The sequence below is a fragment of the Lotus japonicus genome, chromosome 1 (genome assembly GCF_012489685.1).
Source record: "Lotus japonicus ecotype B-129 chromosome 1, LjGifu_v1.2".
In the NCBI taxonomy this organism is placed as follows: domain Eukaryota; kingdom Viridiplantae; phylum Streptophyta; class Magnoliopsida; order Fabales; family Fabaceae; genus Lotus; species Lotus japonicus.
In genome coordinates, this window is record NC_080041.1 from 88,140,244 (window position 1) to 88,153,482 (window position 13,239).

Genomic DNA, 13,239 nt, shown 5'->3' on the forward strand with positions numbered 1-13,239 from the left:
GCAAAATGTTGCCATCAACTTTTAAAAAATCAGCGATGATTTGGTTTACCACTCTACCGTCAAGGTCAATTGTCAATTTTACTGAATTATCTACAAAGTTCTTGTCTCAGTTTTCTACCAGTCGTGCACAAAAAGTAACTCCGGCGACGTTATTTAATGTTCGTCAAGGACCAAATGAGACTTTGCAGTCTTACATGGGGCGTTTCAATCAATTATCTGTTCATTTGGAGGATAAAATGCCAGAAATTTGTATTGCAGCCTTTGAATTGGGCTTGAAGCCGGGTGGTTTGAACAGTAATTTGAGTAGAAAACCTGTGGAGACAATGGTGCATTTGCGCGAAAGGGTACAAGGGTACATCAGGGAGGAGCAGAGTGATCGGATCAAGAACAACCGCCCGAATGCAGCGGTTCCAGGGCAGAAACAACAGTTTGAGACGAAGAAGGGAGCGGTTGCAGATCAATATTCGAAGGGATGGACCGAGAGTAGCAGCGCAGGGTATAATAATCGTAACCGTTATGACGGCCGATTTGCTAACCGTTCTAATTTCAAAAATCGTGCTCAACCGTATGGAGTGCGTGGGCCAGGACATTCGATGACGTGGACTCGGAACCAAAATGACCGTGCAGTACCTTTGGCGGTTAATTTGACTGAAGCTTTGCACACGTGTTTGGAGGCGAATGTTATTCGTTTTCCACGGCAGCCAAAGCCGTCAACGGGTTACGTGGATAAGAAGAAGTGGTGCGAGTATCATAGGATTTCAGGGCATAATACTGATGACTGCTTTACTTTGAAGAAGGAGATTGACAAATTGATAAAGGCTGGGTATATGAAGCAGCTTGAAGGACGAAGCAATTCAGATGAAGCAGGAACTTCAATAAGACGAACTGAAGATGGAAAAGAGATTGAGGGCGATGGTCAAGATAGACAGTCAGATGGAAAAGCAAAGGGGCGAATTCATTCTATTTTTGGTGGATTTCGTGGCGGAGGGATGACTAATTCAGCTCGCAAAAGGTACGTTCACTCCATTAATGCTGTTTACTCTAACGATTGGGGAAGTTGGGCAACCAATCAACCCGATATAACGTTTACTGTGCGAGATTTTGAGGGAATACAACCTCACGAAGACGATCCAATTGTTGTAATGCTGAGGATTGCCGATTATGAAATTGAGAGGGTACTTTTGGATCAAGGAAGCTCGGCAGATTTGATTTATGGTGACGCTTTTGAAAAGTTGGGGTTAAATGAATCTGATTTGTTGCCTTATGATGGTTCTTTAGTGGGTTTTTCTGGAGAAAAAGTATTTGTTCGAGGATATGTGGAATTGAAAACTGTCTTTGGAGAAGGGAAGAATGCGGAGGCATTTGCTATTAAGTTTTTAGTAGTAAAATGTACTTCACCGTACAATGTACTTATTGGGAGGCCATCACTAAACAGATTGGGAGCGATCATTTCCACAAGACATTTAACGGCGAAGTATCCATTGAGCAAAGGAGGAGTTGGAATTTTAAAGGCTGATCAAATGGTTGCTCGAAAGTGTTATTCAGAAAGCTTCAAGCAGTATGGGCACATGGGTAAGAAGGCGGTGAAAGAGGGGCATCGGGTCTATGAGGTGGATTTAGAACAGTCAGAAATCATTTTGGATCCTCGAGAGGGATTTAGTGAGCACAAGATGAAATCAGAAGAGGAAACTAAGGCGATCCAGATTGGGGAGCGAAACTTGAAAGTTGGTGTCAATTTGACTACAAGTCAGGAAAGCAGGTTAGTGAAGTTATTGTCCGAGAATATGGATTTGTTTGCATGGAGTGCAAAGGATTTACCAGGAATCGATCCGGAATTTATATGTCACAAATTGGCTTTAAATCCCGGGGCGAAACCTATTGTTCAGTTTAAAAGAAAGATGGGCGAAGAAAAGACAGAGGCTGTGAAGGTGGAAACAAATAAGTTACTCGAAGCTGGATTTATTAGAGAGGTAAAGTATCCAACATGGTTGGCGAATGTTGTTATGGTGAAGAAGGCTAATGGAAAGTGGCGAATGTGCACGGATTATACAGATTTGAACAAACATTGTCCTAAGGATTCTTATCCTTTACCAAATATTGATAAGCTTGTTGATAGGGCATCAGGGTTCGGAATGCTTAGCCTCATGGATGCATATTCAGGGTATCACCAGATAAGAATGTACCAGCCCGATGAGGAGAAGACAGCTTTTATGACAAATCAGGCGAACTATTGTTATCAGACTATGCCGTTTGGGTTGAAGAATGCGGGAGCAACATATCAAAGGTTGATGGATAAGGTGTTTGACAAGCAGGTGGGGCGGAACATGGAGATTTATGTAGACGACATGGTGGTCAAGTCAGAGGAAATGATGGCACATTGTTCTGATCTAGAAGAAGCTTTTGGAGAATTAAGAAAGCATAACATGAGACTTAATCCAGAGAAGTGTTCGTTTGGAATTCAAAGTGGAAAGTTTTTGGGTTTCATGATCACTAGGAGAGGAATTGAGGCGAATCCTGATAAGTGCAAGGCGATATTTGATATGCAGAGTCCAGCCTCAGTTAAAGATGTGCAGAAATTAACAGGAAGAATAGCGGCTTTGTCCAGGTTTCTTCCGTGTTCTGGGGAAAAGTCAGCACCATTTTTTCAATGCTTAAGGAAGAACAAAACTTTTCATTGGACTGAAGAATGTGAGAAGGCGTTCCAAAGTTTGAAGGATCATTTATCCAGGCCACCAATTTTAGCCAAACCAGTTCCAGGTATTCCATTATCAATGTTTATTTCCATTTCTGATAATGCAGTTAGTTCAGTTTTGTTGCAAGAAAGTAAAGACGATATGAGGATCATATATTTTGTGAGTCATGCTCTTCAAGGAGCTGAAATTAGATACCAAAAAATTGAAAAGGCTGCATTAGCTCTAATCATATCCGCCAGGAAATTAAGACCTTATTTCCAAGGCTTTCCAATTGTGGTAAAAACAGATTTGCCACTTCGCCAAGTTTTGCAAAAGCCTGATCTGGCTGGACGAATGGTTTCCTGGGCTGTTGAATTGTCAGAGTTTGAAATCACTTTTGACAGGAAAGGTTTGGTTAAAGCACAGGTATTGGTGGATTTTGTTAATGAAATGTCTTCCAGTGAGAAAAATATGGAAGTTGGCGAATGGAGTTTGTCTGTAGATGGCTCGTCTAATGTCAAGGGAAGTGGAGCTGGAATAATCTTAGAAGGGCCAGGTGGCGTGACAATTGAGCAGTCACTCAAGTTTGACTTTAAAGCAAGCAATAATCAGGCAGAGTATGAAGCTATAATTGCAGGTTTGAAGTTGGCGATCGAGATGGGGGTCAAGAGCATAATGATTAAGACAGATTCTCAGATAGTTTCCAGGCAAATCCAGGGTGAATATCAGGCGAGGGACGCACAGCTGGCTAAGTATTTATTGAAAGCTCAGGGATTGATAAAGCAGATTGGCACGGTGCAGGTCAATTATGTTCCGCGGGAGGAGAATACAAGGGCGGATATTTTATCAAAGTTAGCAAGCACCAAGAAGCCGGGAAACAATAAGTCAGTTATCCAGGAAGTCTTAAGTAGCCCAAGTATTGAAGAAGATGAGACAATGATGGTGTTAACTTTAGCGGATTCAGATTGGATAAGGCGTATCAAGAAGTGTTTGGAGGCAGAAGGTTCTGATGTGCTGACATTTTCTAAGGATCAAATTCGCGAGGCAAGTCATTACACATTGTTAGGCGGTCAATTGTACAGAAGAGGGATTGGAATACCTTTATTGAGATGTGTTCCCAAGGATGAGGCAGAAAGAATCATGTTTGAGGTTCACGAAGGTGTGTGCGCAAGTCATGTTGGGGGAAGATCTTTGGCGGCGAAAGTGCTCAGAGCAGGGTTCTATTGGCCAACTTTACGAGGGGATTGTATGGAGTATGTGAAGAAGTGTGGTAAGTGTCAAATTTATGCAGATTTACATAAGGCGCCGCCTGAGACTCTTAGCTCAATGAGTTCATCGTGGCCATTTGCAATGTGGGAAGTAGATATTCTGGGACCGTTTACTCCAGCAGGTTCTCAGATCAGATTTATTTTGGTTGCGATAGACTATTTTACTAAGTGGATTGAGGCGGAATCAATGGCGAAAATAACAGCAGAAAAAGTCAAAAAGTTTTATTGGAGAAAATTGGTTTGCAGATTTGGTGTTCCAGCAACTATCGTCTCAGACAATGGAACGCAGTTTACAAGCATGACTGTGAAGGATTTTTGTGCAGGAATTGGAATTGAGATGCGTTTCGCCTCAGTTGAACACCCTCAGACAAATGGACAGGTGGAGTCAGCGAATAAAGTCATTCTCAATGGAATTAGAAAGCGTCTAGGCGAAGCTAAAGGATTATGGGCTGAAGAGTTGATCACGGTCATTTGGGCGTACAATACTACTCCTCAATCAACTACTGGCGAATCACCTTTTAAGTTGACTTACGGGGTAGATGCTATGATACCAGCAGAATTGCAGGATGTAACTTTCAGGGTGGCGACTTATAGCGAAGAGCAGAATGACATGAATAGATTGGTTGATCTCAATTTAGCAGAGGAAACGCAAGCAGAAGTTCGTTTGAGGCAGGCAATGGTGAAACAGAGGTCGGAAAGGCGATACAATTCTAGAGTAGTTCCGAGGCAAATGAAAGTTGGTGATTTGGTTCTGCGCAGGAAGGCAAAGGGACCTGATGATTCGAAGTTATCACCTAATTGGGAAGGACCTTACAGGATTCTGCGTGAGCTTGGTCAAGGGGCGTATCATTTGGAGGAGTTATCGGGGCGAAGGGTCCCAAGGGCTTGGAATGCACAGCATCTCCGTTATTATTACAGTTGAAGTGCAGGGTGGTTCGTTCGGTTTGTTTGGTTTTGTACAGTTTGTTTCAGTGTATGTTTGTCCAAGACTATGTTTCGTTGTTTCAGTTTGTGTGTGTTGAAGTCTACGTTTGTTGGTTGTATTGTTTAAGACTATGTTTGTTGTGTAAGACTAAATTTGATGCACTCTTTTCTCTACCCCAGGCGGGAGAGTTTTTAACGAGGCATCAATTATTAATGAATAACAGGTATGCACTCTTTTCTCTACCCCAGGCGGGAGAGTTTTTAACGAGGCATAACCTTTTAAAAAAAAAATGATCAAGGGCGTATCATTTTACTTATTTATTTTACCCATAGCGGAAACTTATCAACTAAGGTCTATCAATTGGGCGACGTCAGACAATTGAGAAAAAAGTAAGTCTCTTAAAACAAGAGCATTCGACCACGAATTCATAAGCACAGTCTTAAATTGGATTTAAGCTTGTCCAAACTAAGCACAAGTCTCCACGCGAGCATACTAATGAAATCAAATATTTTGACTTTGATTTCCATGAATAACTAGGTCAAAAATGAAAAATTTGACTAAGTTATGTACACAAAGGCCTTATGATTCCAAAGTAGTTGATTAAGTTTAAACTTTACAACATTTAAAGAGATTCACTCAAGGGTATTTTACTATGTACAGTAAAATGTGAGGGTAACGTACTTACCTAAATGATGAAGGCGTACCGATTTTGGTGAAGGTTAGTAAATGTCATTTTACATTAAATTATATTTTGAAGTTATATGATAATTTCAATAACTAAGTGATGTTATGCGCATATTTTCAAGTTATATGATAACTTAGATGATTTAGTAAAGTTATGCTTGGTTATAGAATTAGTTTCTGTGATAGTTGTTTGGGTGAGTTAGGGATAGTGTTATTATAGAAATTATGAAATTTTAGATTTTAGGCGAAACAAGTACAATGTGAAGTACTCATGTAGGTGCTGAAAGGAAATTCATTACGTTAAGGGAAAAGTTCAGTACATAAAAGTGAAGGAATAAAGGGACGAAAGTTAAAGAGACCGGAGGTCTTTTACATAGTTTGCTAAAAGGAAAAGGAGCAAGACTTGCAGCTAGTGGTTCTCTCCTTCTCCTTCTTTGGTGTTGACATTTCCCTCTTCATTCTTTTCTTCTTGTTCTGCTCCTTCTTCTTCTTCTTCATTTCCTTCCTCATCCGCGTTATCCGGGCTGATTAGTTTACCGTTCACGATGCGAGCATAAGGGTTTGAACCCTCCAAGTTAATCGCCAGGTCAGGATTGAGGAAGGAGATTTGATTTAGTGCTTTGGCGAAGCCAGCTTCGAATTGATCCAAGACGGAACATTTTAGTTCAGTAATCTCCGTTGTCATCTTAGAATTCTCATTCAGAATTTGGTTGTGCACTGTAGTCAGTTGCGCGAGATCAGCCCTTATTTTTTCATTCTCTCCGCTTAATGCTTGAGCGGAAGCTTTGTTCTCCTCAACAGTCTTCTTTAAATTGGCAACTTCCAATGCCAAATCAGCGGCTTTTTTCTCATTGGCCTTGTTGGATTTGTCCAACAACTTCATTGTAGCTTTCATTTTTTCAATCTCTTTCTCTTTTTCCTCAATGAGTTTGGCGTTGGTAAGACCGTCAAACCCAGCAGATTCTAAGTCGATCATTTTAGAGATGGCAGCAATCTCTAAACCTTTAGTCATCATGGCTTGACAAGCTTCTTTCAGACCAATCTTTCTCATCTTTTCCCGGTCCGCCTCAAACACTAAGTTTGTTTCCACGAGAGAGTTGAAGTCAATCTTCGAGTCCCACAGTGAAGTTACTTCAGTTGAAGACAATTCTTCAAATTCTTTCAATAAATTCTTCCAGCAAGGGGGCAGACCGCTTGATGAACATCCTTTGTTCGCCTCCAGAGCACCGCTTTTGCCCATAAATTGTTCCAGAGAAGTTTGGTTGATGATTTTGCTTTTGGCAGAGGCCGGATCTTCGTTCTTCTTCTTCTTCTTAGTAGGGCGACCCGTTTCAGTGCCGGAATGGCTAGTGTCTTGATCAGCAAGCGACTTGGAGGGATTCCTCTTTTCTCGTGCAGCTTGTTGTTCACGACGGAAACGAAGGATATCTTCCTCTGATAGGCGAGCCATTTTGCCTGCAACAAGTGAGGAACATTAAAATATCAACAAACATAAGGTGAGGCAGGAAAGGAGAATGTAAGTTAGGATGCCTTACCAATGTAGACACCCACTTGATTTTTAGAAAGGGCGGTCATAAAATCATTAAGGTTTAATCCTAGGTTTGACAGAAATCGGCAATCAACTAGTTCCTCAGGTGTCAATGCGTCATCAGGAATTTTGATGATTACCTCATATTGGTTCGTCCAATAAAAAGGGAATCGAGGGCTTCCATCATCGAAGTAGAATATATCCTTACACCGATCAGACTCACGGAGTTTGAAAAACTTTCGTTTGAAATGTTTGTAATGACTTTTGAAAAGGGTAAACAACCCCAGGCCTCTAGCCGTAGCGAGCGAAACATATTCGCCCCTAACGTTACGTCCACACGTTTCAAAAAAATAAAAGAATTTGTTGCTAGTGGGTTCGATGCCTAAGGTTAAGCAGAGGACTTCAAAGGCTTTCAGGTAAGCCCACGCATTACCATGAAGTTGGGTAGGGGCTACATTTAGCAGGGTTAGAATAGAACAGGTGAAATCAGAAAATGGGAGTTCGTACTTCAAGTCGGAAAAGAGGCTTTCAAAGAGGTAAGTGAAATTTCGCCCTTGGTTATCTGGCTGTCCAAAGCAACATGGTTCGTCAGGGGAACAGGGAAGTATATCCAGGTGGGCATCTAGGCCATCTTTTCTAAAGTTATATTTGGTAACTAAGTCTATGACAGCTTTTGAGGAATTGATTTTAGAAAACTGTTTTTTGATTTTACTAGAAACCCATAAAGAGTCTGCAGTGGTTTGAACATTAAGTGGCGAAGTTTCCCTACGTGTTCGTTTGGCAGCCATTTTTTCAGAAGGAATCCTGAAAGTAAAAATTTTAGAACAGTAAGATGAAAGTAGTTGGGTTAAGTTGTAGGACCGAGCATGCAAGAGATTTATAATGAGTTTCTGGGTTGAAGAGAGTTCAAGATTTATAATGAGTTTCTGGGTTGAAGAAAGTTCAAGTTTCTGGGTTTGAAAATGCCCCAATGTTCATGTAAAGTAGTAACTATGCAGAAGGAAAAGGGAAGAAGGATTTACCTGGGAACGATGAAGATTTGAATGCTTTCTGGAGATGGTGTCACTAAATGTGGGTGGAAAATGGTAAACGTCGAGTGAACTTAATAGGAAGGACTAAAAGTTTGAATTTTTGTTAGCTATGGTAAGAGGGAGAATAAGAATATGGAAGAATGAAGTGTGGAAGTGGGGTAGAAATTTTAGAATTTATATAGACAAAGGAATGAAGATGAAAGGGTGAGGTAAATGGTGAGCAAATGGACGCGTGCCTTCATACGTGGGCCCGAGGCACGGGTTCTGACGATTGGATCAAAATGACACGTTGGTAGGAGAAATTTGAATATTGAAGGGATGGGATTTGTTGCAGGGGTAGACTGAGGGGGTATTTTAGCCCGGGGGATTTGACGTTTCAAAATCGTTTCAAAATTGTTGACGTTTCGAGAAAAGATACAACTTTTCGCTTATACATTCAATAACAGCTTTATTGCATTTACTTCCATTTTGATGATTGTATTAATGGAGTTTTAAAACGCATGATACTGTTGTAGCACCAAGTTCCAAAAAATATGCAGGATATCTACTTGATGTATTTATGGCAGGAAAAGCAATGATGGCTTTGAAATCTGCCACGGTAAGGGCATATGAAGTGACAGCTGAGTGGATGTGACAAGTTGATTCAACACGCAAAGATGATGTTCATTATGTGTTTGTTAAGGTTTATAAGTATTTGAATTTATACGCCTTTATTGACATTTTATGTGATGTAAATAGCTGAGGGCTTATCAAAGACACTTTCGCCTTACACAAAGTCTCAGTGTCTTGAGGGCTTGTGGTCTGGTAGAGACGAAGTAATTGGGCTGACTAAAACTTATGTATCAAATGGGCCGGGCAACCCATGGTCCAGCCGGACCAAAACCCAAGTTATAAATAAAAAAGGACCGCCCAAGCGGCGGGGACCTATCATTTTCACGCATTTTCGTTTACTTTGTTTACTTGGCTTGCTCTCAAACTGGTTAGCCCTTGCTTGATAGTTCCAGACCGGAACAGTTACAATATTGAATCTTTGCATAAAATTTGTGCTGTTTTTTTTGGGTGCTCATAACTGGATTAAATCAGTAGAGATTTTTTTTAATACATCTGAAAATAGTAGAAAATTTTATTGATGTTTTTAGTAAATATATAACATATGTAATGTAATTTTATAAATAAATATGTTAATAAAGGTATTGTAAACATATATAATAATATTATACATAAACTTCTTCTGATTGATAGATAAATATATTTAAATAATGACATTTATGACGGTCATTTTTATAATACTGGCGATTTTTTTACCACAACTAAACGTCATTTTTTCTCATATGAACTAAAATTAAATTCGCTTACAAACTATGGACTAATTTGACCATTAACCTTAAAAAGTATTTCATAAAATTTTCATTAATAATGTGAAAATATATTTCTATCATTCAAAAATGATTTCATAAAAATAGTTTAATCAAACACATTTCCAATGTTTTCATTTTCTGAAAATCAAAAATAAGAAGTTAAACCAAACACGTTTTCTAAATATTAAAAAATTGAAAATGAAAATCATTTCCACAAAATAGAATTAGAAAATGAAAACAGAAAATGTTTTCTCAAACCAAACATACCCTAACATTCTTATAGAACGGAACATTCAATAATGACACAATTCATAAAATTCAAATAAAACTAACATCTCTAATACAAATATAAATATATTTTTTTTTGAAATTTTCACCGGATTTTGGATTATCAATTACCCTCAAATCCGAGAGCTAATAGAGCTAATAAGGGTTACTTGCATCCCTCGCCTCTTAAATCAATCTGCCTTGCACTTACAGGTCATTATTCGGCAACAACAGTTGCAAAACATTGAATAGAGAAAATATGTAGATTATCAGCATCATGTAAAAGGCCAAAATCAAAATTCAGATGACATTAGCATAAAACTAGTCAAACGTTCATACTAACAATATCCTACAACATCATCTTGAACAGTACCAATTTCAACAAAACCAACTCAAAGACAAGAAGAAATTTGGAAAACACAAAATTAGGCTGCAGCACCCTTTCCCTTCTTCTTCTGAAGTTTCTTCATGTAAAATTCCAGTTCCTTACCTTCTAGTATGTACCCATCAGCCCTGCCACATTGACCCGGGCGAGAAGAAATACATGCCAGCAATCGGCCACCACTAAATTGCTCTTCGATGTGGGCATCAAGAGTACGATCTTTCTGGCGATTCTCAAGTTTCCTCTGCACATGGTTACTTTTCTTTGCGTCTTCAGCAGCAGCTTCACCCTCCTCTGTAGAGTCCTTCTTGGATGTTGTTTTCTTCTTTCTGCCAATATCAACCCCATAGTGCTGAAGGTACCACTGTTTGAACGGAGCAGCATCAACCTGAACAATAGCACTTTTGACCAGGGTTTGGGTTCGCACAAGCTCATTGTTTGAGGCATTGTAAACCACATCTAATAGACGCGTCTTGCGAGTTACTGTTTCACTACCCCATGAAAAGTTTCCAGTATCCAATCTCAGTGCCCTCCACTTCACGTTGCCACCTCTAACACGAATCCTCCTAATAGAAATATAAATATGTAATTTAATGAACTGAAAGTGTTTCAGCATAATGTAAAAAAATTCTCAATTCATTGGGTTGGTTCGGATTAATCGATTTTTCAATCCCAAATCCGATACCCGAACTGATGGTGATCAAATTCAGTAAAAAAATCCGAACCAAACCAATGATCCAATTCAACCCACCATAATATGTTTGGTTCGGATCAATTTGATCGGATTCGCGGATCGAACCATACCCGCGTACACCCCTACTTTTTATGCCTTTTTCCTTCTTTATAATTTTTACCCAAAAAATATATATGTTGAATTACTTATCTTATTTGTTATTTGTTTCCAGCAAAACATTAAGTCAGATTCTAAAACCCAATATATATCAGCAACCTAACAATTACCAAAACAAATCTAATTTGTGTCAATTTGCATTGGATTCTCTATGGTATCATGGAGTGGACGTGTATATAAATAGGGAAAGAACAAATGAACTGGTCTTGTCAACAAAGATCGCTGAGAAATGAGATGAAGACGTGCATGGACGGGTTTTCACCGGACTCTGTGTTTCAGCTAATGTGCCAAGTGGAAAGGAACAGCACAAGGAAGTGGAAAGACCACACTCGTGATAGCTGCTCCTACAACATTTTTTGGCCCGCAACTTAACTCTTGCATTCAAATTAAACATGTGGCTATACGTACTGATGTAACTTTTAACTTCCCACTGACATATACTCCTTCCGTTCCTTATTAACTGTCTACTTTGAAGAAAAAATCGCGTTCATATATATCTGTCCACTTAGAGTTTCAAGAGAGCATTAATTGATGTTTTTCCAAGAAATGTCCTTCCAGAAACAATAAATGAAGAAAGATAAAATACAATCTAAAGGGTAATATAGGAAAACAAATAATACTTTTATGAAAATCAACACAATTAATTGATTTCCTTAATTTGTGTAAATCTTCTCTTCCTGGAAAGATAAATAGGAACAGAGGGAGTAGATCATATGATTCTTTTTCTTGTGGGGACAAATGAGCTCAAAACACTAATTAGTCAACACTAAAGATTATTAAGAGAAATAAACAACACATCTTTATCTAAACCCTTAAGATATTGAGTTTATGAGTTACATATTGGATAAAGTTTTCTTCTCATTCATTCTTAATTAATGTCCGACACTAACTTACAGTGGCGGAGGCAGAAATTTCAGAAGGGGACTAAGATGTAAAAGAATATAATTTATAAGAAAATTTCATTTTTTATCAAATAAAGAATTTTCCAAAAAAAACATAAGTATTTTGGAAGAATAAGAAATATAAGCAGAAAATTAAAACAAAAACAAAACAAGAAAGAAGCAACAACCCAATGACAACAATAACCCCTTTGTTGAAGGCTAATTTTTTTTTTTGAAAGATAAAGGATTATGTATTATTATCCACAAAAAACCCCTAAGGACAACACCCTTAGGGAGCGGAGAACACCCCAATAAAAACGAGGGCTCTCAACGAACAAAAGAAAACCCCTCTCAACCAAAGAAAACATCTACGCACGAACTAAGGACAAAGCCGATCTAACAAACAAACTCAACACCCAGGATTACCCAAAACATAGCCCGAGCTAACCCAATAATCAAGTCATGAAATGATCCTCATAAACCTTTTCCAAACCTCAAATAGCCTCTACGTCGCTACTCTCGAACTCTAACCCCAAGACTTTGCCAAGAAGCCACGTCTTTTTCGAACGCGTGAAGTAAGGTGCACCGCTAGCAGGAATTGGAGTCGACGACGTCAAGGGTGAAGGAACCTCATGAGTTTTAAATAAGTAACACAAGAAAGGGGGGTTTGAATTGTGTTCTTGAAAATTGCTTCGTTTTAAAGAAAAGATTATTAGTTTCTTTGATAAAAACGTTCAAATAGAGTTTTGTAGATATTTTTAAGAGGATGCAAAACTTCTTTTCCCCAATTCTCGTAGTCGAATCTCCTAATAATAGGCCCAAACAATAATATCTGCCATTGTGCTTTCTACATAATTGCATGCCCACACAAATTAAGATACATCTTTGCTTTGAAATAAACAACGAAGAACCTAAACAAGCTTTGGACTTGGGTATATTACTGCCCATTATACATGGACTTGCTCCCTTGTTTGTTTCTTTCTGGGCCTGGCCCTTTATGAATAGAAACCAGCCTTCTTTGACCAAAAAAAAAAATACATCTTGGATCATATATTATTTTCTAGCATCAATTGATTAGTCAGTAGGAAACCAATATGGTAGGACAAAAAGCCTAAATTTAGGATCCAAGCAGAACTAGTTTACACTTTGAAAAGTTCAACACTTGCAACAATACATGTTTGGCTTAATTGCACTTTTGGTCCCTCACATTTGCCTTTTGTGCGATTATCGTCCCTAAAGTAAGAAAATAGCAAAAAACGTCCCTCACTTTGTCAAACGACAGCACTTTTGGTCCTTCATCCCTATTCTGTCAAAAAACTAACGTTTTCTGTCAAATATTTAACAGTTTTCTGAAGAAAAAAATTAATAAAAAATAGAAAAATGAAAAACCCAT

The 13,239-nt window shown here is 38.7% G+C and overlaps 1 protein-coding gene across 1 annotated transcript; it reads right to left on the minus strand.

The window, feature by feature from the left end:
- Positions 1–10,013: 10,013 nt before the first annotated feature.
- Positions 10,014–10,746, minus strand: LOC130732182 (40S ribosomal protein S8-like). Its single transcript, XM_057584287.1, has one exon. It carries the CDS (start codon positions 10,729–10,731, stop codon positions 10,159–10,161), a length of 573 nt encoding a protein of 190 aa, XP_057440270.1. The 5' UTR covers positions 10,732–10,746; the 3' UTR covers positions 10,014–10,158.
- Positions 10,747–13,239: the final 2,493 nt, after the last annotated feature.

Bases quoted from the DNA above. Each gene is read 5' to 3' on its own strand.
- LOC130732182 (XM_057584287.1), bottom strand. From the start codon at position 10,731: ATGCTGAAACACTTTCAGTTCATTAAATTACATATTTATATTTCTATT.